The sequence below is a fragment of the Peromyscus eremicus genome, chromosome 4 (genome assembly GCF_949786415.1).
Source record: "Peromyscus eremicus chromosome 4, PerEre_H2_v1, whole genome shotgun sequence".
NCBI lineage: Eukaryota > Metazoa > Chordata > Mammalia > Rodentia > Cricetidae > Peromyscus > Peromyscus eremicus.
In genome coordinates this window covers 66,427,217-66,451,491 of record NC_081419.1, presented here as the reverse complement: position 1 = coordinate 66,451,491, position 24,275 = coordinate 66,427,217, and the positions used below count along the sequence as shown (strand labels likewise).

Sequence of the window (24,275 nt, the reverse complement as noted above, 5' to 3'; positions counted from 1 at the left end):
TAAGGAGTTAAATTAATAGTGAAAAGGTCTGAAATGAGTATTGCTGGTGTTGTGGAGGGAAGGCTGGATTTTCAAAAGGATGGTCAAGGAAGGCTTCATTGAGGAGACAGAATCAAGAACTAAAAACACCAAGTTAGGAAAATGCCTCATGTCGTTAAGAAACTGCAAAAGGGCATGTAGCTGGTATAGAGGGCAAAGGAAAAAAAAAAAAGAATGAAAAGATGAGGTTAGAAATGACAGTGGGCACTCACTGTGAGCCAATGTATGGAGACTGGCTTTACTCAGATCACGATGAACACTGAAGTAACATGATTTTGTTTTTAAACTTATTTATGTATACAGGTATTTTGCTTGCACATGTACACACACACACCACTTGCGTGCCTGATACCCCTGAAGTCCAGAGAGGGCATCAGATTCTGTGGCTCTGTAGTTACAGACAGTTATGAGCTGGTATGTGAGCTTGGAATAGAACCCAGGTCCTTTGGAAGAGCAGCCAGTGCTTTTAACTGCTGAGCCAGCTCTCTAGTCCCTAACCAATGTTTAATATATCAATATGCCTGAGAAGTTCCTGAAATGGGAGGGCAGATCTGGAGACATTTAGGACATTAATCCAATAATGCAGGCAAGAGACAATGTGACTCGGAACAGGGATCAGTTGTCAAACTTGGTCCCCAAAACACATTCTTTGTAAATACAGTACTTTAGTATGACGGTGGAACAACTAGTAATTTACGTCTACTATTGAACTTAGAACAGGCTATCACATACATATATTTTATATATATATATATATATATATATATATATATATATATATATATATATAAAATCTATTTTCCCATACCCAGTATCCCTTCTATTCCTCATCCACTGAGTAAAGGTATAGCAGCAGGGACCAAGCAAATACTAATGAAAGCAGGAACACTACAGCCTCAGCCCCTGCACTGCCAATGGATGGGACTGAATGCCTGTTCTAATGTCAACACTGACGACTGAAGACAAATTCATGCTCCGTTCCCATCCTTACCAGGTATGTCATAAGGAGGTAGTTTAAGGACAAAGATGCCGCCAGCAGCAGATGGTAGAGCGAACAGAGCCTCCCCATCACTGCTAAGCCAGGCTGCAGAGGTGGTAGAACTTGGGGACAGCCCAGGTACTGTTGGAATTAACTGATAGTTGCAAGGATCTCTGAAATCAACTTTTCCAATGTCAGTAAATATTGACTGCATTTGACTTTCAGTTACCAGCTCCTGTAATGAAAAAGAGTGTTTTGAAATAAACTGAATTTTGCTTAGTTCCTCTCAAGTACTAAGTATGTTTACTTAAAAAGATGTTGATGGGTTGGAAGGATGGCTCAAACTCACAGAGATCCACCTGGCTCTGCCTTCCGAGTGCTAGGATTAAAGGTGTGCGCCACCACTGCCCACCAAAAGAAAACTATTTTATCAACTTAAAATGTCTGATCTTTTTGTTGTTGTTGTTGAGACAGGATCTCATGAAGCCCAAGCTGGCCTTGAACTCCAGACCTTTCTGTTTCCATCTCGTAAGTAGTGGGATTACAGGCAGAAGCTTGATTTATGAGGCTGGAACTCAGGGCTTTGTTCATGAGAGGCCAGTACTCAATACTGAATAACATCCCAAGCCTAATCATTTCAAACAATAACTATAAAGCATGCTTGGTTAACAAGGAATCCAACTCTTTCCCATTTCAAAGAATATCATTCCAGTCCTAAGTCTGTGATAGCTAGCATACTATGGAAAACAAGCCAGTGCACACAACAATCAACTTACACTTCTGTACATACGGGAAGGGTGTGGTAAAATTAACCTGTGCACTGTCTGATTGGTTAATATCAAGATTATCACATGATTCTGAGTTTCAGAGACATGAACCCCACTGGGTAAGAGGCTGCAATTCTGGAATTTTAGGCGAACTGCATTATTCAACAAATTTATGTCCAGTGATTCCTCCACCAGCTCCAATGTATCCCCAGAAGTCTTCCTGTTAAAAAGAGAGAGAGATTATTTAATTAAAGCTTTTCTTTCTCAATGACTGCTGCAATAAAATGTATGATAACAGTGTCTAAATGAACTCTCCAAATTTGAAAAGATTAGACAATCCAATTTGAATCACTTTTCGTCTCTCTCTCTCTCTTTTTTTTTTGAGACAGAGTCTCTCTACATAACCCTGCCTGCCATGAAACTCATTACAGACCAGGTTAGCCTCAGACTCACAGAGACCTGTCTGCCTGTCTCCTGAGAGCTGAGGTTAAAGGAGTGTGCCACCATGTCTTGCTCAGATGACTTTTCCATTTAAGAATATATTATATAGGCTTATAAAACACAACAAAATCTAAGTCTCATTATGGTAATGTTAAATACACATCCCATTTCCTTAGTCCCTACTTTACTTAAGATAAATTTTTGGGTGGTGGTGGCACCCGCCTTTAATCCCAGCGCTCAGAGGTAGAGGCAGAGGCAAGCGGATCTCTATGAATTCAAGGACCGCCTGGTCTACAGAGCAAGATCCAGGACAGGCACCAAAACTACATAGAGAAACCCTGTCTCCATAAACAAGCAAACAAACGAAAGATAAATCCTCTATATAAAAATTAACCCTACCACTTGTAGAGGAATGAGGTATCTAGGCATACTATGTCACCAAACAATAAATAAGCACATTTCCCTTTTCTATTACTTTTTAACATATTAAAAAAATAGCAATTTTATGAGTTTTGCTTTTGTTGTGTAAGGGTCAGTACTTCATAATATTTTTAAAACTATAAACCTAACTGCATGTTGAGCCTATCAAGGTTAGTTTCCACACTATTCTGCTAGCCCAGCTTCCTGTTACTCTTCAAAGAGACCTTTTGAATAAATGGCAATAAGCACTTGGAGTGTAGAGGTAACTGCCATGTGCACTTGGAAATCTGCAGACCTACAAAAGTACAGACTCAGAGCTGACATTCAGGAAACGCTGTCTGGTAGGACACAAGTGCACTGGCAGCAGCATGTGTGGGAGTGGGAAGAGGGGCTTTATTCAAATCCAAGTCACAACACAGGAGCCAAGCTGTTTTGCCAACAGTCAATATGTCTGAATTTAAATTCATGTTGTCATTCTAACCACCCCCACTGCCTGTGCTGTCCTTTGTACCCATCACAGATGCTGCCACTTGATCTGGTTCTGTAGGGTATTTTTTACCTTTGCCTTCTAAGTTCTTGTCATTTTAAAACATCTTTAGCACATACTCACTGGTCTATGTCAACATGTATGATGCCAGTTTGGATCCCGGATGTCTCTCAGTCTTATGTGTTAAAGATTCAGTCTTCAGGGCACTACTGAGATGTGCTAGGGCATTTTAAGGGTAAGGCCACAGGACCAAAGGCGAGAACAGATCAATTCTAGATCAGAACCTCTATAACTACGAACCAAAACAAACCTTTCTCCTCAGACTCCAGCTGCTTCTACAAATCCATAGGCTCTATGCCTGCAAAGTCAACTAACCACAAACTGAAAACAAAAACAAAACTTGTGTTTGTACCTCTATTCTCTTTCTTCTCAACATCCTTCTATACAGCACAAGTTAGTTACATAATATTTTTTTTTTTTAAAGATCTATTTATTTTTATTTTATGTACATTGGTGTTCTGCCTGCATGTATGTCTGTGAAGGTGCCAGATCCCCTGGAACTGAGTTACAGACAGTTGTGAGCTGCCATGTGGGTGCTGAGTATTGAACCCAGGTCCTCTGGAAGAGCAGTCAGCTCTCTTACCCTCCGAGCCATCTCTCCAGCCCCCTAGTTACATAATATTAACATCACACAAAGCATCAAAAGTGGGCTAGAGGTGAATTAAAGTATGTGTGGCCATGCAGATTACATGCAAATATTATGCTATGCAGCACAAAGAACCTTTGCAGACTGTGGTATCTGAAGAGAGAGGTGCTGGAATCAGTCCCCTAAACACAAAGGGACAATGGCTCTTTGGCTTTATCCTTGGGGCCCTTTCATACCAGCACCAGGTGACACTTAAGTGACTGCCAAAGGTTTCTCCTTTACATCTATCTTGCTGTGGTCACATTGACTTCAGAATGATAAAATGAATTCTTACAGCAACAATCAAAACTAATATTTAAATCATATATTTATTATATACACAAAATATGTATACACATACACATATACAAACACACACACACACAAATCAACCAACTCATTCTCCTTTAATTTTAGCCTTTAGTTTTATCCCTCTGCTCCTTTCAAAGAAATATATTCTTTTATTAAAATTGTTCTGGCTAGCTGCTTATGATGGCACATAACTTTAATACTGGCACTGGAGGTAGAGGCAGACAGATCTTTGTGAATTAGAGGCCTGCTTGGCTACATCATGAGGTCCACACCAGCTGGGGAATACATAGTGCAACCTTGTCTCCACTCACCAACTCCTCACACACACACACAAAGTTAACAATTTTGGGGCTGGAAAGATGGCTCAATGATTAAGAATACCTGTTGTTTTTTCAGAAGATCCAGGTTTGCTCCCCAGCACCCACACAGCAGCTCACAACCACCCATAACTGCAGCTCCAGGGACCCAGATGACCTCTTCTGGTCTCTAAGGGCACCAGGTATGCATGTGGTGCACATAAATACATGCAGACAAAACACTCATACACATAAATTTCCCTTTTAAATTAAAAGAAGTATTTGTTTTCAATGTTCTATTCATAAAGTATTTTTGAGCTTTATCACTTCAAATCCTCTTCATTTTCCCGCTCCAATTTATTTGGCTTCTTTCAAGTGGCTCTCTGTAGTTTTCTTTATTATAACTGTTCCCTTGACTAATGACAGGAGAAATGCCACCTGTACGTTTCTCACCTTGACTCCTTTTACTGAAATTCAGCCTTACTCTTGGGACTGTCATCTTTGGTACATGTAAACTGTGGTGGTGGTTTTGATTCAGCTGTCTGATTTTACCCACTAGGCTTTTCTACTCTTAAGAGTAAAAATTCTAAAAATCTATTGATCTTTGTGGAGGGATAGGTAACCCAGCAGGAAATAGTTTAAAGCAGTACAAAAGAAAACACCAAGAGGGGGGCTGGGCAGATGGCTCAGTAGTTAAGAGCACTGGCTGCTCTTCCAGAGGACCCAGGTTCAATTCCTAGCACCCACATGGCAGCTCACAACTGTCTATAACTCCAGTTCCAGGAATCTGACACCCTCATACAGACATGAGAGCCAAACACCAATGCACATAAAATAAGAATAAATAAATCATTAAAAAGGTAAAAACAAAACAAAACAAAAACCCCACCAAGATCATTTTGTGTTGATAGTCTTAAAAAACAAAATGGACAAAATAAAAATGGATAAAAATTATTCATAGCAGGTCATACAACTAAAGAAATGATAACATACTGTTGTAGTGTAAGAATGGTCCCCACAGACTTATATATTTGAATGCTTAGGGAGTGGTATTAGGAGGTATGGCCTTGTTGGAGGAAGTGTGTCACTGAGGGTGAGTTTTGAGTTTTCAAAAGCTCAAGCCAGGCCCAGTGGCTCACTCTTTTTTCCTGCTGCCTGTTGATTCAGATGTAGAACTCTCAGCTAATTCTCCAGCACCATGTCGGCCTGTTTGCCATCATGCTTCCCACCATGCTGACAATGGACTAAACCTCAGAACCTGTAAGCAAGCCCCAGTTAAATGTTTTCCTTTATAAAAGTTGCCATGGTCATGGTGTCTCTTCACAGCAATAGAAACCCTAATAAGATACATATCGTGCTTAAGCAAGGCCAGACCCACGCTAGGATGTGAGAAGATTCCTCCAATGTGCAGAAGTCTAACTTCCCAACACTTTACCAACCAACCAATCTGCATACTTGCCTCCAAAACCAAGTCTCCTTCAGCTAAACACCTTCTTCCTGCATCCACCATCCTTCTTTCAGTCTTTCTTTGATATTCAGATCCTTTGTTCCCTGGCCTTCCCTCTAATCCAGCTCTCAAGTTCTGCCTTTTCCCCTCCATGGTATCTACTGGATCTCTCTTTGATCACGCTTAGCTTACTTTTTTGATAGTTTAGATCTAACTTTCTACACCCTCCTCTCCCTGGCCAATAACATCTGACTGTCCCATTATCTTCTCATAGTCCATACATTTTTCTCTGGGGCAACCAAGAAAATCTGTCTTTATATACCTATGTTCTATCATTAGTTTAGTGTCTTCTGTGTGTGTGTGTGAAAGTGACAAAATAGCCAGGCGGTCATGGCACACGCCTTTAATCCCAGCACTTGGGATGCAGAGGCAGGCGGATCTCTGTGAGTTTGAGGTCAGCGAGTTCGAGGTCAGCCTAGGTTACAGAGTGAGTTCCAGGAAAGGCACAAAGCTACACAGAGAAACCCTGTCTCAAAAAACCAGAAAAAAAAAAGTGACAAAACAAAAGTGGCATTTACTATATTTCTATCCTTATATAGCTACCATATCTTGTACCATTTCCCAGTACTCAGCATGATGTATGACATGTATAAGCTCAATCTCATCAGCAGAATGAAGCTTCAAAGACTATATTGACATTATAAATTTGTGTCTAAAATGGGTCTTCAATGTTGTATCTCCTTAACTACATTTCTTTGTTTTTATACTGCTAGGAGAATACCTCTCCTAGAACGGATTCTGGCATGAACTGAAGACAGTGGGTCTCTATTCCTAAGTGTAGATTACTGCCAGACGTAATAATTTGGAAAAGGCACGAATATTCATACACCAAACACCTCTACCTTCCAGGGGGATGGGGCAACGCAGCACTCACCAATGAATGAACCTGTTTCTGGTGACGGAGAACAACTTGCCACTTTCCACATAATAGAAGCCTCCCGCGCTCTCACTGTATTTCACCGCTCCAAACACAGCATTTGCAGTCCCTGCAAAATGAATGTGGTCGGCTTGCACACGTGGTTCTCTGGGGATGACAGGCACTGAAGAGTGCTGAGGAAGCAGAGTGCAAGGGCCTGACAGTGCATACAATAGGATGTGGGAAAAGGAGAAAGAAGTCAGGCTGTGATTCACAGGCTTTGGGCATGTGGACTTGGATAAACCAGGGAGGAGGCCAAAGGCGTACCGGAGCATCCCGAAGGCAAACAGTGGCTCCCATTCCCCCAAGCCCTTTCCGTACCAACGCCGCAGGCTGTGAATTCCCGAAAGTGCCTGGGCCTTTCGCGTTCAGCTCCGCTCAGCTCCACGAAGCTCCGTTCCAGGGATCCCGCCGCCGCCATCTTCCCGCCGTCGCCGCGAGGCCCGACGGGACAAGGGCGGGTCGCGTCGTTGTCGTCACTTCCGGGGGTGTGGCGCCGGGCTAGTGACACGGCCGGGTCTGTGTAGCTGTCGCTGGCTGAGCAGCGCGGGTCTGACGGTCAGCCGCGGGTTTTCACCACGAGGATAAGTCCGAGGAGGGAGGAAGACGCCTGGACCTGCGGTCACCTCAGAGGCGGCGGCGGCGGCGGTGGCGCCCTTTCCCGGCGGCCTCGAGCAGGGGCGGGGCTGAGTGTTCCCATTTTGAAAAGCTGGCGCGGGGAGTGGCGGGGAAGAGCCCTGAGGGGCCGATGTCCTTAGCCTGGGCCACTTGCGGTCACCTTCCCCTTGGTCCGATGTCGCCGTGTAAGTTGTCACCCAGCCTCTTCATCGTTCAGTGAAACGGAAGAAAAGTGAATGGGAGAGGGACCTTTTGTGTTGGCATTTTTGCGAGACTTTTTTTTTTTTTTTTTTACACAACCTCATAGACGTGCATGTTTTGGGATAGCAGCTCCCTGTCTCAGCCTTCCGAGTGCTAGGATTAACAGGCATGTGCCACCATGACGGACTCCGGTCGGTGTGTTGAATTAAGCATTAATGCTGCAACCTCCTGAGATTACCAGAATGCCACTCAATTTGCAAGCGTGCAAAGAATTGTTTTTTTTTTTTTTTTTTCTTCCCTGGAACCTCTCAGCACTCTGGAGGTTGAGGCAGGTGGATTGCTCATTCAAAGCTATCTGGGGCTACATAGTGAGACTTTGTGAATGAACGAGAAATAAAACTATCTACAACTTCAGTCTAAATTTACAGCTGAATATATTCCTTGGCAATTCCATCAGAACCATAACAGTGGGCAGTTCCCTAATTCTGCCCCAGCAATCACATTTCCCTTGACCATTTACCGCCCTAATGAGTACTTTAAGATCATAACTGCCCACACCTTTCTCACCCTCACTCTCAGTTTACTTTGAAAATCAAAGCAGTCGGGCTGGGTGGGCATAGTGGTACACTACAGTAACTTTTGGAAGCAGGTTAGATCAGGGGTTCTCTACATCATCTTCCAGTTTATGTCAAGATGAAGGCTGGCCTGAGGCTGTCTGAAACCCTCGCTCCAGTGAAACAAAAAGCAGCCAAGTGTGGTGGCCCACCTCTTTAATGCCAGCACTTGGGAAACTGAAGCACTTGGGAAACTGAAGCAGTGAATCTGTAGAGATCTCGTCTCATAAAACAAAAAAACAGGCCGGGCGGTGGTGGCGCACGCCTTTAATCCCAGCACTCGGGAGGCAGAGCCAGGCGGATCTCTGTGAGTTCGAGGCCAGCCTGGGCTACCAAGTGAGTTCCAGGAAAAGGCGCAAAGCTACACAGAGAAACCCTGTCTCGAAAAACCAAAAAAAAAAAAAACCAAAAAAAAAAAAAAAAAAAAAAAAAAAACAGCGACTGGGGAGACAGTAGAGCAGGTCAAAAGGCTTGTTATTTAAACGTGAGAATCCAAGCTTGGATCCCCAATGCCCACATACACACCAGACCAGCTGAATCAGTGGGCTCTGATTTCAGGTGAGCACTGGTGCCTCTGTATAAGGTGGAGAGGGATCCAGAAAGACACTTGTCATCAGCTTTTGGCACCCATGTGCATGCACTACCACACTTATGTAAACAGACGTATACACTTATAGGCTACACATACATATGCAACAAAAAGGACAACTTGCCCTGTAACTGTTTTTCCCACTACCAGCATTTGTAGGCTTATGCTTCTGTTTCTGCACATTGAATTGTCTCTGAGCTTATAGAGAGATACCCTTCCTACGTCTACCGTAGGTCACCTGATTGTCATTTTAGCAATTCTTGTCTGCATCTTTAACTTTTCCAGTTTTTACCAAGTTACTCTAAACATACAAACATACTGTCATTTCTGGCCACCATAAACAAGCCCTTATTAGACTCACTCTCCTCAGAGTCTTCCCCACTTTCTTTCTCACACATACAACATGGTTTCATGTAGCCCCAGCTAGTCTCCAACTTGGTAGCAGCTGATCTTGAACTCCTGGCCTTCCTGCTTCCACTTTTGAGTGCTGAATTACAGGCCTGTGCTCTACACCCAGTTACGTGGTGCTGGAGATTGAACCCAGGGTTTAATGCATGCTTTACAAGCACTCTACCATGGAGCTAGCTACATCCTCATACATCCCCAGCCCTTTTATTATATTCTAGCTCTCTCTCCCTTCCTTTCCCTTGCTCTTTTTTCCTCTTTGTCTCCCATCCTTTCTTTTGTTTTTGAAACAGGTTCTTGTGTAGCTAGTCCAGGTTGGCCTCAAATGGCTATGTAGTTGAGAGTGACCTGATAGATATTTTAAATATGTGGAGATCATCATATCCCACAAGACCATGGTCCGAATTGCTCCTGGAAAGGAATATTCTGTAGGTCAGTGCAGCACACATAAGTCCTTCTTGAAGCTTTACAGAGCTCATCATCATTTTAATGTCTCAGAAAAGTCCTTTAGGAACATTATGTTTGACTTTATTTTATCACATCCTATACCTATTTAAGTTACCAAATTATTCTTTTAAGAGGTAGCTATTTTTAATTTATTTTTTTGGGGACAGGGTCTTACTATGTAACCTTGGCTGACCTGGAACTATGTAGACCAGGCTAGCCTTGAATTCACAGAGATCTACCTGCATCTATCTGCCTCCTGAGTGCTGGGGTTAAAGATGTATTCCACCATTCCCAGCAACAAGTATTTTTTTTTTCAAAAGAAATTTTAAAAATTGTGTGTGTGTGTGTGTGGTTGTGATGCCAGATGTGGGTGCTGAGAACTGAACTCTGGTCCTCTGAAAGAGGAACAAGTGCTCTTAATCACTGAGCCATCTCTCCAGCACCAAAGAAATTATTCTAATATGAGATGAACAGCATGGAGAATATTGTTTTGTTATTCTTTGACAGTTTCACACATATACATATTTTGATCTTGTAATTCCCACTGCCCTCTTTTATCCCTCTTCTGACAAGCACTCCCTTCTTCCCGACAATCCCTCTCACATTTCATGTCTTTCTCTGTGTGTGACCCACTGAGTTTAATTAGGGTTGCTTGAGATGGAGAATGGAGAGGAGTGCTGTAAGAACAGCGTCTCCTGAACACAACTTGGTGGATGCGCTCATGAAATCATAGCAATGGTGGTTACCTACACAAAAGACAGGGCATGCCACCTTCCATCACGGGGGTGGGATGGGGTGCGGGTAGGCTCATGAGACTCTACCCTTCCCTGAAGAATCATAGGTAAAGTTAATGGCTGATGACCTGAGTTTATACTTCAGAATCCATGTAAAGGTAGAAGGAGAGAACTGACTCTTTTTTTTTTGAGAACTGACTCTTAAAAATTGTCATCTGACCTCCATGTGCGAGCTGTGGTAAGCCCCCTACAATAATCCTTTTAAATGATTCATTTATTTTTATTGTGTCTATGTATGAATACTTGCATGTGTACACATGCATGCCTGGTGCCTTAGGAGGCCAGAAGAGGGCATTGGATCTCTTAGAATTGGAGTTGTGAGATGTCATGTGGGTGCTGAGAATGGAACCCAAGTACTCTGCAAGAGCAGTGAGTGCTCTTAACTGCTGAGCCATCTCTCCAGCCCCATAATGATTTTCAAAACTAACTTTTGTTATTGATTTTATGTGTCTGAGTATTTTGCCTGCATGCATATCTGGGTACTTTGTGTGTGCCTGCTGCTCAGAGAGGCCAGAAGAGGGCATCAGATCCCACGGAACTGGAGTTGTAGAGTCTTGTGAGCTCCCGTGTGAGTGCTGGGAATCAAACCTGGGTCATCTGGAAGAGCAGCCAATGCTCTTTAACTGCTGAGTCCAAAATAAAAAAAGAAATTAAAGTATTAAGAACTAAGGTGGTGGCTGAGTGGTGGAGTGCCTGCTTAGCATGCACAAGCCCTGGGTTCATAATCCTCAGTATCGCTTCCCCTCAATATTAAGAGTTTTTAAAAATTATTATTGTTGTTGTTGTTATTATTTTGTGGGCTTTTTGCTTATTTGGTTGTTTTTTGTTTTGTTTTGTTTTTGTTGTTTTGAGACAAGGTTTCACTAAGTAGCCTAGGTTGTCTCAGAACTCACTGTGTAGATCAGGCTGGCCTAAAACTCACTGATATTTGCTTGCCTCTGACTCTTGGATCCTCAGGTCAAAAGCCTGCAGCACCATGACTAGTTAAGGGTTTTCTTTTAGCTGGGTGTGATGGTCCACATCACTTGGGAGGAGAAGGCAAGAAGATCAGGAGTTCAAAGTCAGCCTACGGAGTGAGTTTGAGACCAACTGGGGCTACCTGAGACCCTATCTAATTTTTTTTTTTAAATCAAACTTTGTAAACAGTTAAAAAAATCAAGTATATCGGAGGGGCTGAGGAGATAGCTCAGGGCTTAGTGTTACGGCAGAGGACCAGCTTTGGTTCCTAGGACTCACATGGTGGCTCATAACTGCCTATAACTCTAGTCCCAAGGGATCCAGTGGCCTCTTCTGGCCTCCTAGATATTCTGAACACCTGTGGTGCACATATACTCACTAAGGCAAATACACATTAAAAATAAATAAATATTTATTAAAGTAGATCTGACCTCAGTATAGAAGGTTTGAACAAGGGTGAGCTAGGAGAACATTGCCTTTTTTTTTTTTTTTTTTTGGACAGGGTTTCTCTGTGTAGCCTTGGCTGTCTTGAAACTCACTCTGCAGACCAGGCTGGCCTCAAACTCAGAGATCCTGCTGCTCCTGCCTCCCGAGTGCTGGAACTACAGGTGTGTGCCATCACTGCTCTGCAGGACATTGCTTAAATGTCCTACAAAGTTAAGTCATGGATCAGTCAGGCTGACATCGTAAGTGTACACTAATTGCTCTGACACAGAGCCTAGAATGTTTCAGTTCTCCCTAGGAAAACCCTAGCACATAACATTGCAAGGGGAACTTCTTTTAAAAAGAGAAATTCTGAGAGAAGTGAAGTATATCAGTGTTCTCACTTCTGTTTTTGTGATTTTTGTCTTGACTTTTTTCCACTTTTCATATATTATTTTCCATAAATTTCAACATGTTGCACTTTGTTCCATGATTAATTAATGTTATTTTATTTTACTTTTTTAGAGTAACCAAAGTGGACATGAATTTTTTAAGGTAGAATAGTGGGAAAAGAACTTCTGAGAGTTGCAGGGGACCAAGGGATGAGTATTGGGATATTCCTTTTTGTATATTTAAAAAAGCAGTTCACACACACAAAAAAGCTGTTCACATAGGCTGGACAAGGTGGCACAGACCTTTGGTTCCAGTACTTGGGAGGCAGAAACAGGTGGGCCTCTGTGAGTTTGAGGTTAGCCTGGTCTACATAAAGAGTTCCAGGACATCTAGGTCTACATAATAAGACCCTGGTTTTGTTTGTTCGTTTTGTTTTAAGTGTGGTACATAATGTAATCCACAAAATTAGGAAAAAATTGAGTTTCCTGAGATGGCTTTACCTATCAAAGCCAGCTCTGGTGTATCTGGAAATGATCTGACACTTACATAGTGATAACGTATAAAAGCTTAAACAGTGCAGCCTTGAGCCAGGGGGAAGGGCTTGGACTTGCCTCTACTGGATGTGCCTCCCCATGGGAGGCCTTGCCTACTTGTGAGGGAGAGTGGGGGTGGGTGGGTTGGGGGGGGATGCTGGGGGGGGTGGGAGGAGGGAAGAGGGGGATCTTTGATTGGTGTGTAAAATGAATGAAAAGATTTTCTTAATAAAAAAAAAGCTTAATCAATTGTCCTTCCTAGAGGGATAGGTGCCACACACTGGTCTTTGCCAGTGAAGCCTGTGGCCCTTTCCACCTTCGCTTAGCTTACTAGTGAGTTTTGGGAATGCTTTCCCACAGAATGTCAGTATTAGGGAATCAGATAGGACCTATCAATTGAGTGTAGTGCATTTCCCATCTGTCCTTGAAAGTAGCCCTGAAGGGAGGAGCTGAAAGCACCGACAAGAAGCAAGATGTGGTGGCGGCGGCGGTGGTGGTGGTGGTGGTGGTGGTGGTGGTGGCGCACGCCTTTAATCCCGGCACCTGGGAGGCAGAAGCAGGCGGATCTCTGAGTTTGAGGTGAGCCTAGTCTACAGAGTGAGTTCCAGAACAGTCAGGGCAACACAGAGAAACCCTGTCTGGACTAAACAAAAATAATAAATAAGAAGAAAGATGTGTAGGTAGCCTTAATGGTGTTAATTAAGCTGTTATCATTGAACTAAGACTAATAGTCTTAAAGAACAAAATAAAAGTGACCAGGGAGATGGCTCAGTGGGTAGAGATGCTCACAGTGCAGGGTAGATGACCTGAGTTTAATCTTGGGAACCCATGGTGGAAGGAGACAGCCAACTCCTGAAAGCTGTCCTCTGACATCCACACATTCATTCTGATACATGTGCATGTGTACACACACACACACACACACACACACACACACACACACACACACACACACAGAGAGAGAGAGAGAGAGAGAGAGAGAGAGAGAGAGAGAGAGAGAGAGAGAGAACAACAACAATTCAGCTGGGGGAAAGGTGGTCCACCCTTTAATCCCAGTATTTGGGGACAGAGGCAGATAGATTGAGTTTGAGACAAGTATGGTTCACATAGCAAGACTCAGGCTGTCTAGGACTACAAGATAAAACCCTGTGTCAAACCAACCAACCAACCAACCAACCAACCAACCAACCAACCAAGACAAAAACTCATTCAGGCTTGGAGAAAATCCAGCAATCAGTTATAGCACCCACGCAGTGGCTCACAACATCTGGTAACTCCAGTTCTAGGGCATTTGACACCCTCTTCTAGCTTCTAAGGCCACCAGGCACACACACAGTGCACAAACACATATGCAGGCAAAACACATACATGAAAAACAAAATAAATCTTAAAGAAAAGAGAAGCCTAGGGATAAGAAAATTAAAACTCATTCAATAATTGAGTTTTATTTAGAACCATAGAGCTCAATATCTCTTTCTCTCTCATCTTGCTATTAGCCCAGGATAATTCCAACAATACTTTAATTTTTTTCAAGTAGTGTATGGTAGTATACAACTGTAATATGAGCACTCAGAAGACAGAGGCAGGGGGATGATGAGTTTGAGGCTAATATGGGCTACATAGTGAGACCCTGTCTCAAGAATAAACTATTTTTTAAAATGGTCTCTTTTCACTCTCTTCTTTTCCTCCTCCTCCTCCTCCTCCTCCTCCTCCTCCTCCTCCTCCTCCTCCTCCTGCTCTTCCTCCTGTCCTTCTTCAACGGGGTCTCACTGTGTAGCTCTGAGTAACTTGGATCTTACTATGTAGACCAGATGTCTCGAACCCTCAGAGCTCTGCCTGCCTCTGCCTCCTAAGTACTGGGACTAAAGGAGAGCTCCCAGCCTGTCCTAGGATGTCATTTCTTTGCCACTGTGCCAACATGTCATACCTTTGTGTCTTGCTCAGCAAAAAAAATAATGATGGCAATTAATGTCAGTGGAGGTATTTCCCAATCTGTTTAGTGGTTTTTCTCCTCTCATCTGCTCTGGAAAGTTCTTTAAAAATCCTTCTGCTTATTCCTTCAAAAGGGTAAAAAGGTTCAACTCATAAAAATAGAATCTTTAGAAACATTACTCCTTCCTCATTTTACCACCAAGTTTCATTTCTATGCAGGTGCCAAAGAATAAAATAAAAATAAAGTAAGTCGCTTTCTCATACAGCAGAGGCTGGTGTTCAGTGACCTGAGCAGGACTTGGGACTTTGATAAGAGGTTCAGGCTGGAGGTCAGAGGCCAGTGCTTCCCGAAATCCCAGGCTTCCAGTTTTGTTTTAGCCAGCCTTTGTCACTCCTGCAAGAATGTCTGGAAATTCAGTAAGCCGAAATAGATGCCTGCAGTTTCAGGCCTGGCAAAGCTTCCGCAGGCAAGCACAGTCCACACCCAGTGATTGTTATGTTTCTCTCGAACCCTCCAGGACCCTGCTTACGCACCAGTTTCTCCTGAGTAACAGTGTGTGGAGCCAAGTCAGTAACACTAATGTTCCTTGTCTGTCTTCTTGGGCTTGCCCTGACGCTAGCTGACAATGCCAGGCTCGGGAAGTATTTGTTTCTGAAACCTAGCCAAGAAGTCTAACAATTCTCTCCCTTCCTTTCTGTTGCCCTCTTCTTCCTTACTGATGCCAAGTCTGGGATTTTCCTTGTCTAAAGACCATATAAGCAAGGAAATGAGCTTTCTGGGGATAAGACAGACTGCTTAGCAGAAAATTCTCCCTTTGTTCTCATTCAAATGCCTTTCTCTCCGACGACACGCTTTCTACACTTACTACTTCATTTCTCCATGCAGCCCAGGCTGGTCTCAAAGTTGTTACAGCCTTAAGATAACCTTGAACTCCTGATCCTCCTGCTTCCACCTCCAGAATGCTGGCATACAGGCATGCACCATTGTGCCTAGCTATAAATTCTAAGTTTTCCTGATTGGCAAGGAATAACTCAGAAAGGCTAAGTGAGCTTGTCCATGTATTTAGTCAAACAATTCTTAGTTGGGTCTGAACCCATTCTTTAAACCTATTTAAAAAACTGGAGCTAGAGAGATGGCTCAGATGTCAAATCACTTACTGCTCTTGCAGAGGACCGGGGTTTAGTTCCCAGCATCCACATGGAAGCTCAGAACTGCCTGTAACTCCAGTTCCAGGAGGAGCCAATGCTCTCTTCTGGCCTCTTGGGCTCCTGCATACATGTGGTGCACATGAACTAATGTACACACACACACACACACACACACACACACACACACACACACACACACACTAATTCCTTACAACCATGTCCAAAACATAGGAGGCAAAAAAGGAAAATAAGAAGACTCAGAGCTGGTTGTTGATCACTACTTTTAACCACCAGAAGCCAGAAAAGGTGACTTCACTGGACCAGCCTCAAGGTCGGTTCAGTAGGTGTGCTGTCCTTGGGAGTGCAGGTTCTCCTGCCCACTGCTCACAAGCTGTGTGACCTCGGGCAGATTGCTTCATTGCTCTGAGCTGCTGCTTTACCTGTGAAATGAGGCAGCCAAGCGTCATGATCTGTTAGATCTTCTTCCATTCTTAGGAGTTAACCAGGAGGAAAGGCTGAGATAAAGGCATAGGTGCTAGTTATTGGTAGAGTCAGGTACACATTTGTAACTGTTTGCTTCTTTACTTCCTTTTTTAGTGTACATTAATTGTTTATTTGTTTTTTTTTGTTTTTTGAGACAGGGTTTCTCTGTGTAGCTTTGCGCCTTTCCTGGAACGCGCTTTGGAGACCAGGCTGGCCTTGAACTCACAGAGATCCGCCTGCCTCTGCCTCCCGAGTGCTGGGATTAAAGGCGTGCGCCACCACCGCCTGGCCCATTAATTGTTTATAATATCAGGTTTCCCTGTGACATTTTCAGAGATGTATAGAATGGACATTGCTCGTATTCACTTCACGTTACTCATTCTCATCACATCACAATATTACTTTAAAAATGAGAATCTCAGCTGGGCGGTGGTGGCACACGCCTTTAATCCCAGCACTCGGGAGGCAGAGCCAGGCGGATCTCTATGAGTTCGAGGCCAGCCTGGGCTACCAAGTGAGTCCCAGGAAAGGCACAAAGCTACACAGAGAAACCCTGTCTCGAAAAACCAAAAAAAAATAAAAAAATAAAAAAAGAGGATCTCTGATGGAGAAAAATGTTTCCATAGTTTGACTAAGCCATTTCACTCTCGGGATTTTATTCCAAGGAAACAATCAGAGGGATGTAGTGTTTGTTTTGTAAGCAAACCTTTAGTTTCCTGTGGTTAACAGATCGTATTAATATTTGTCACAACTGATCAGCCACTGTTAACATACTGTTAACTAAAATGCATACTTTAGTCTGTGTGGTAGCTCACATCTTTAATCCCAGAATTTGGGAGGCAGAGGCAGGCAGATCTCTGTGAGTTTGAGGCTAGCTTGGTCTAAATTGTGAGTTCTAGGCCAAACAGAGCTACATAAATAGACAGCAAGACCTTGTCTCTAAAACCAAGCAATTTCCCTGTCCTAGTTAGCGTTGCTATTGCTGTGTAGAAACACCATGACCACCAGGCATGATGGCATGTGCCTTTTAATCCCAGCACTCAGGAGGCAGAGGCAGGGGGATCTCTGTGAGTGAGTTCTACGCCGGCGTGGTCTATAAAAATAGTTTCAGGACAGCCAGGATTGTTACACAGAAAAGCCTGTCCCCAAAAAACAAAAACAACAACAACAACAGAAACACTGTGACCAAAAGCAACCAGGGGAGGAAAAGGATTTATTTGGTTTATGCTTTATCACTATTCAACATCAAAGGAAGTCAGGACAGACAACCAAACAGGGCAGGATCCTGGAGGCAGGAGCTGATGCAGAGGCCATGGAGAGGAGTGCTGCTTACTGGCTTGCTCCTCATGGCTTGCTCAACCTGCTTTCTTTCTTTCTTTTTTTTTTTTTTTTTTTTTTGAGACAGGGTTTCTCTGTGTAGCTTTGCGCCTTTCCTGGAACTCCCTTTCCTGGAACTACCAGGCTGGCCTTGAACTTACAGAGATCCTCCTGGCTCTGCCTCCTGAGTGCTGGGATTAAAGGCGTGTGCAACCTGCTTTCTTATAGAACTCAGGACCACCAGCCCAAGGGTGGTACTACCCACAATAGGCTGGGCCCTCATCACCCATTAATTAATTAAATGCCCTATAGGTTTATGTATAGCTGGATCTTTTTTGTTTGTTTGTGTGCTTTTTTTTTTTGAGACAAGTTCTCACTATATACCTCTGACAGTCCTGGGAATCACTATGTAGACCAGGCTGGCCTTGAACTCACAGAGATCCACTTGCCTTTGCCTCGAACACCTTTAATCCTAGCACTTGGGAGATAGAGTCAGGCAAATCTCTGAGTTCAAGGCCAGCCTGGTTTACAAAGCAAGTTCCAGGAAAGCCAGGGCTACATAGAGAAACTTTGTCTTGAAAAAAACAAAAATGCACGTGCTACTGTGCCCAGCTGCCTACAGCCAGATCTTATGGAGGCAGTTTCTTAATTTGAGGTTCCCTCCTCTCAGATGACTTTAGCTTGTGTCAGGTTGACATAGAACTATCCAGTATACTCCCTCAAAGCATACTTTGTCTTTCTTTTCTCCCCACCCCAAGCTACAGTCTCACTATGTATAGTCTAGGCTAGCCTTGAGCCACCCCTGGCATACTAGGATTACAAGCATTCACCATTATATCTGACCTTCATATTGTGTGTGTGGGGGGAGGGTACACATGTATATATGTGGAGATCAGAGGACAACTTCCAGAAGTTCTCCTTCTACTTTGGTTTCTAGGGATTTAACTCATGTTGTCAGGCTTGTGAAACAAGTGTTTTTTCCCACTGAGCCATCTCACTGGACCTGCTTGCTTTTTAACGTAATGGTCTTTTTTTGTTCCAGGATTCTCTCTAGGAAACCCAGTTACATGCAGCACCCAGATTCATATCTTTAGGTTCCTCAAGTCAGTGGGAGTTTCTTGAATTTTCCATGTTCTGGATAGCCTCGATAGTTTTCTACACTAAGTTACATCCCAATGATGTTCAATATTTAATTTTTAACAATAAAAAGGAATATTTTAAAATGTTATTGGTTTTTTTGTTTTTTTATTTTTGAGACACTGGTCTCACTATGTAGCCCTGGCTGTTGTGGAACTTGCTATGTAAACCAGGCTGGCCTTGAACTCACAGAGACCCTCCTGACTCTGCCTCCTTAGTGCTGGGACTAAAGGTATGTGCCACCATGCCCAGCTTAGGAATTATTTTTGAAATTAGAAAGAGATACACTAAAATGGAGGATTTTGAAAAAAAATTAATTCATTTCTGTGCATGTGGGCATGTATGCATATGTATACCTCCCGCATATATGTACAAGTCAGAGGTCAGCTTATGGGGCTTGGCTTTTTCCTTCCAGCGAGCGGTTCCCAAGGATGGAACTCAGGTCATCAAGCTTGGTGCCCTGGAAAAAAAGGTTGTAACCTTTAAAAAACTCTTTAGCTAGGAGGACAGATGTTCCAGTGCGGTGCCCAGCAGCCACATTATGTGGCACTTGTCACTATCTGTGAAGGAACTGAAATCAGTGGTGTGGGGCAGAGTGATGTCCTCAAAATTCTGCAGTTTCTAGGAAACTAGGCACCATCTGTTTCTGATTAGAGCATTAAAGTTGCAAGATCATGAGCTGGGTCTTTGTTACTCTCAACAAATTGTTTAAAGTTAAAAAAAAAAAAAAGGAGGCTGAAGAGTGATACCAAATGCTAAGGCTGCCTGTGTGAGAGGCAGAGTCACATCCTGGCTGTCTCTTCCCTGGGGCTTTGCATTGAAAAAACACGTGTTGTGGTTTTCTATGATTATCTTTCCACTTCCTGCGTTGCAGTTCCCTCGCTGTAAAATATCCCTTTGTACATTCTTGCTTTTCTTTCCTTGATCACTCACCAACTTTCTCCAGTCTTCCACTGTGTATTTTCTGATAGTAATTTACAAGTTGGGCAGTATTTTCGTTCTCTAATAAGGTTTTTAGTACCTTCAGTTTCAACTCTCAGCTCTATTATTAGCTGTGTGATCTGAGGACAACTGCACAACTTGAGTTTCCTCCTCTGAAAACAAGGACAACATTATGTAGCCAGCAGGACTAGTGCAGGGATTAAATGAGGCTTACTATAAATCTGCAGGATCTGAGCTACTGCGTGGCACAGATGAGCGCTTCTTCTCTCTCTTCTGTTTCCTTTTCTCCTTCTGCGCATCCTCTAATACCGTGGCTTGTGTCAGCTCTCTCAAACACGACCACATGCTAAAGGGTCAAACCTAAACTGAGTTGGCTTTCAGGGTCCCCTCATATGAACCCACACCCTATCTTTGTGACCTCACCACCTCCTGCCACATTCCATAGACACATCACTCTGTAGCCACACCAAATTACTAGCTCTTGTCTAAACACATGATACTATATTTGTAAGCATAGTTTTCTGGGCCTGGAATTCTTACTCACTCCTGCCTGGTAAACTTCTTTGCAGAGCTTGCCCTGACAGCTGAAGAGCCCAGTGCTCTGCTATGATGGAAGCCTTCTGTCCAGAGCTTTATGAATGCAGCTCCTTATTTAACTGTATCATTTACTCCATTGATGCAGCAGATTGTTATCCAATCACCATATATGCCATGCGCGGAAGACAACCTCTGTGACACTTTGAGAGTCTCTAAGGGCAGGGCCTGTCTGATTTTTATCTTCAGTGTTTGTTGAGGGGGTAGAGGGAGCGCTGGATATGTGCTTGTTGAAAATTGGATAAAATGAGAGCAGATCTTTCTCAGTGGCCTAAGATGATATTACCAAATGCTGGCTTCCTCATTGCTGGGCGAAGGCAAAGACAAAGGGCACCCCTTTTATACATAGAACATATTGTTGTACTTACTGACAATTCCAAGAGCTCAGAACCATCATTCTGCTTCAACTGTTCCCCATCTGGAAGAGTTTAGCTAATTAAATGAAGGACTGCAGATGAGTTAGCTCCACTGTACCTTCAATGGGTGAAATCTTTTCTGCTCTGGAGGATTCATTAGACAAATAGCAAAGGTCAGGTCTATTTTTAGTAACACAGTTTTCAAAGTCTGTTTGTTTTTTGAAATTTCTAAAATTGGTACCATACTTTTGAAAATCTTTTAATTTTATTAAAAATCAATTTAAGGCCAGTGTGACGGCTCATAGACAAAGGCGCTGCGTCTGACAACCCGAGTTTGATCCCTGGAACCCACGTGCTGGAAGGGGAGAGCCGACTCTCATGAGTCTTTTTTGACCTTCACATGCACACCAGAGCCCACACCACTCTCAATACTTAAAACATAATTTAAAAACGTAAACATTTTACTGAACTTTAGTTTCTAGAGAAGCATTTATCTTAATTTTTTTTAACCCTACTAGAAACCAAGTCAGTAATTAACGTTAGAAGGAAGTTAGAGAAAATGATTTCTCCTGTGCCTTTTAGATCCCTGTTGATAACGATATTCTGTGCAGACTCAGTGCTGATCCAGAGGAAGCTACTGGCTGTCAGTGGGAGGGATGTTCAGTTTCTCATTGCAAACGTTTCTCAGCGGGCACTCTGATCCTAACGTTTCCCTGGCTGCATTTCTCCCCAGGTATGGAAACACTCAGGTAGTGCTTCCTTTGCATCCCAGGCACACTGCAGGAGAGTTCTGAAAATTCACATGCCTGTTATACCTCTGATGTGTTTGCACTTCAGAGTGAGAATTGTGTCTAACTTCAAATGAATACGTACGTGTGTGTGTGTGTGTGTGTGTGTGTGTGTGTGTGTGTAAAAAGCTTTTTGAAGTCAGTTCCTTTCATTTTTAAATGACTCTAGGGATTGAACTCAGGTAGTCAGTCATGTGTGACCAGTTCTTTTACCTGCTCAGCCATCTTGCCAAACCCCAAATCAATTAAATAATGGCTATAAGAGCTAAGTTTTACTAACAGAAATTTATTTACTCTGTTAAACTCAAATTTTTTAACTCTAGATGGAAACAGTGTGTTCATTTCCTGGATTGTACCATGGGATTTAAACTGAGAGGTTGTGATGGAAAAGAGCTCAATTAGGTTTCAGTGAAAAAGATAGGATGTGAAATTCGATAGTGAATAGAATAAATCTAATGTCCAACGCTGCTTCCCTTGCTAAGGCATGTCAGAATGCTCAACACAGTCAAATTAAATTTCATTGTAGGCTAAAAAATGCAGGGGTTAGGTTGGAGGGAGGATGGACAAGGCAGAGCACAAAGGACTTTTAGGGCAATGGACAACATAACTTTTTTTTTTTTTTTGATACTGGGCTTTGAACTGCAGGAGTCACATATGATAGGCAAACTGACTACTACTGAGACACATTGAAAATGACTTCTTGATTTTTAAAAATAATTATTACTATTGGATGTGTATTGTGTGTGTAAGGGTGTACACATGCTTCAGGATGTGTGTGTGTGTGTGTGTGTGTGTGTGTGTGTGTGTGTGTGTGTGTTGAGACAACTGGGACTTTTTAAAGGGGGAATTGTAAAAAAAGAAGAGTTCCCCCTCACCCCCCACCCCCGAGTTAAAAAATGGGAGACACTATTACAATGGAGGGAGTTATGTCTCTGTATGATTCCACAATCATAAAATGGAACAATTAAATGAGGGGATAATTAACTTAGCTGTGATTTACATAATGTTAATTATAATCATTATCAGTCTGGTAATTCTTGTTTTATCCCTAAAAAAGTTGGTTGATATTAATGCCAAATATGAGAAATTGACTGATAATATGCAAGCCCTACAACTAATTACTAAAGAAAATAATGCAATTTTGACTGCTAAGTTAGAAGCCTTAAAAAAACTTATTAAAACAGATAATAGAGATATTCAGACAAAGACAAAGGAATTTAAGGGAGAACCAACCTCAACATTACATTGTTAATTAGAAAGGAACAGCCCAAGGTTATCAAAAAACCAACCTTAATTTATCCAGTCACCATACAGGAACAACTGCCAAATGACAGGTATCCCCAAGGCTATGTAAGAGCTGACTGGATTCCTGTGGAAATGTTAGATTTGAGGAAACTTAATGAAGCAATAGTCTTATATGGTATGCATTCACCTTTTGTGAGGTAGATATTAAATTCATGGTCAACTAGTAGTAGAATTCTCCCACAACACTGGAAAGACTTGGTTACAGCAGTATTGGAACCTGGCCCTCAATTACAGTGGAGAACTTGGTGGAAAGATGAGACTAGGATCATTGAACAACAAAGTAGGGCTAGAAGTATTGAAATTTCCCAAGACCAACTTCTTGAAGAGGGCAATTATGCTGATGTACAAAGACAGTCTATATATGATGACCATACCTTGGCTTTATGCCATGTAGTAGCTTTGAATACTTGGCACAGAGTTGAAGATGTCAAAAAGAGAACAGTCTGTAGCTGGAGTTAACTCCAGTCCCGCCTGGGCTGGCAGCCACTCAAACTCAAATAAACACACAAACACTTATATTACTTAAACTGTTTGGCCTAATGGCTCAAGCTTTTCACTATCTAGTTCTTATATCTTAAATTAACCCATTTCTATAACTCTATACCTTGCTGGCTCATAGCTTACTGGTATCTTTACATTTCACTTCTCATGGCGGCACTGGCAGCATCTCCTGACTCAGCCTTCCACTTTCCAGAATTCTCCTCTCTCTTTGTCCCACCTATCCTATACTTCCTCCTGGCTACTGGCCAATTAGCATTTTATTTATCAATCAATCAGAGCAACACATTCACAGCATAGAGAACATCCCACAGCAACAGTCATTTACTAAAGTTATACAAGGCCCAAAAGAAACCTTCATTGATTTTTTTTACAAAGATTGACTTCATCTGCAAATAGAATGATACCAAATTCAGAAGCTAGACATAATAATTGAATCTTTGGCTTTTGAAAATGCTAATTCACAATGCAAAAAGGGTAATTAGGCCTTTAAAGGCAAGATCACCACCCATAGAGGAACAGATCTGAGATACCATCAATATTGAATCTCATAACCATGATGGTGCTTGGATAGGAGAGGTGATTTCCAGAGGCTTGAAGAAAAATCAAGATGTCAGATGTTTTAATTATGGTAAAAAAGGTCACCTAAAAAGGGATTGTAGGCAAAGTGTTCCTAGAGACAATGTTTTTTCTAGGAATAATCCAAACAGAAGACCCCTGCTTTCTGGAGTATGCAGAAGGTGTGGCAAAGGCAGACATTGGATGAATGAATGCAGATTAACAGGGGACAGACATTTCCCTTAGTCACTGGAAAATTCCTTGGGGGGCCTCTCATAGCTCCCATGTCATATTTGGTTCAATCATTGCTTGTCACCATAGGGGAAACTCCTCCATAGAGCAATTAAAGGACCTAATGCCTGTTGTAAAAAAAACACACACACACACACAACA

The 24,275-nt window shown here is 42.6% G+C and overlaps 1 protein-coding gene across 1 annotated transcript in view; it reads right to left on the bottom strand.

Annotated features, from left to right (window-relative positions):
- Nup160 (nucleoporin 160) overlaps nucleotides 1–20,186 on the bottom strand; it is a 72,845-nt gene extending 52,659 nt beyond the window's left edge. The window contains exons 1-5 of the mRNA XM_059260850.1: nucleotides 19,998–20,186; nucleotides 7,171–7,671; nucleotides 6,808–6,919; nucleotides 1,795–2,005; nucleotides 1,031–1,253 (exon numbers count right to left, since the gene is read on the bottom strand). Coding sequence (XP_059116833.1) covers nucleotides 1,031–1,253; nucleotides 1,795–2,005; nucleotides 6,808–6,919; nucleotides 7,171–7,270 — 646 coding nt within the window. The 5' untranslated portion in view covers nucleotides 7,271–7,671; nucleotides 19,998–20,186. The remainder of the gene's footprint in view (nucleotides 1–1,030; nucleotides 1,254–1,794; nucleotides 2,006–6,807; nucleotides 6,920–7,170; nucleotides 7,672–19,997) is intronic.
- Nucleotides 20,187–24,275: the final 4,089 nt, after the last annotated feature.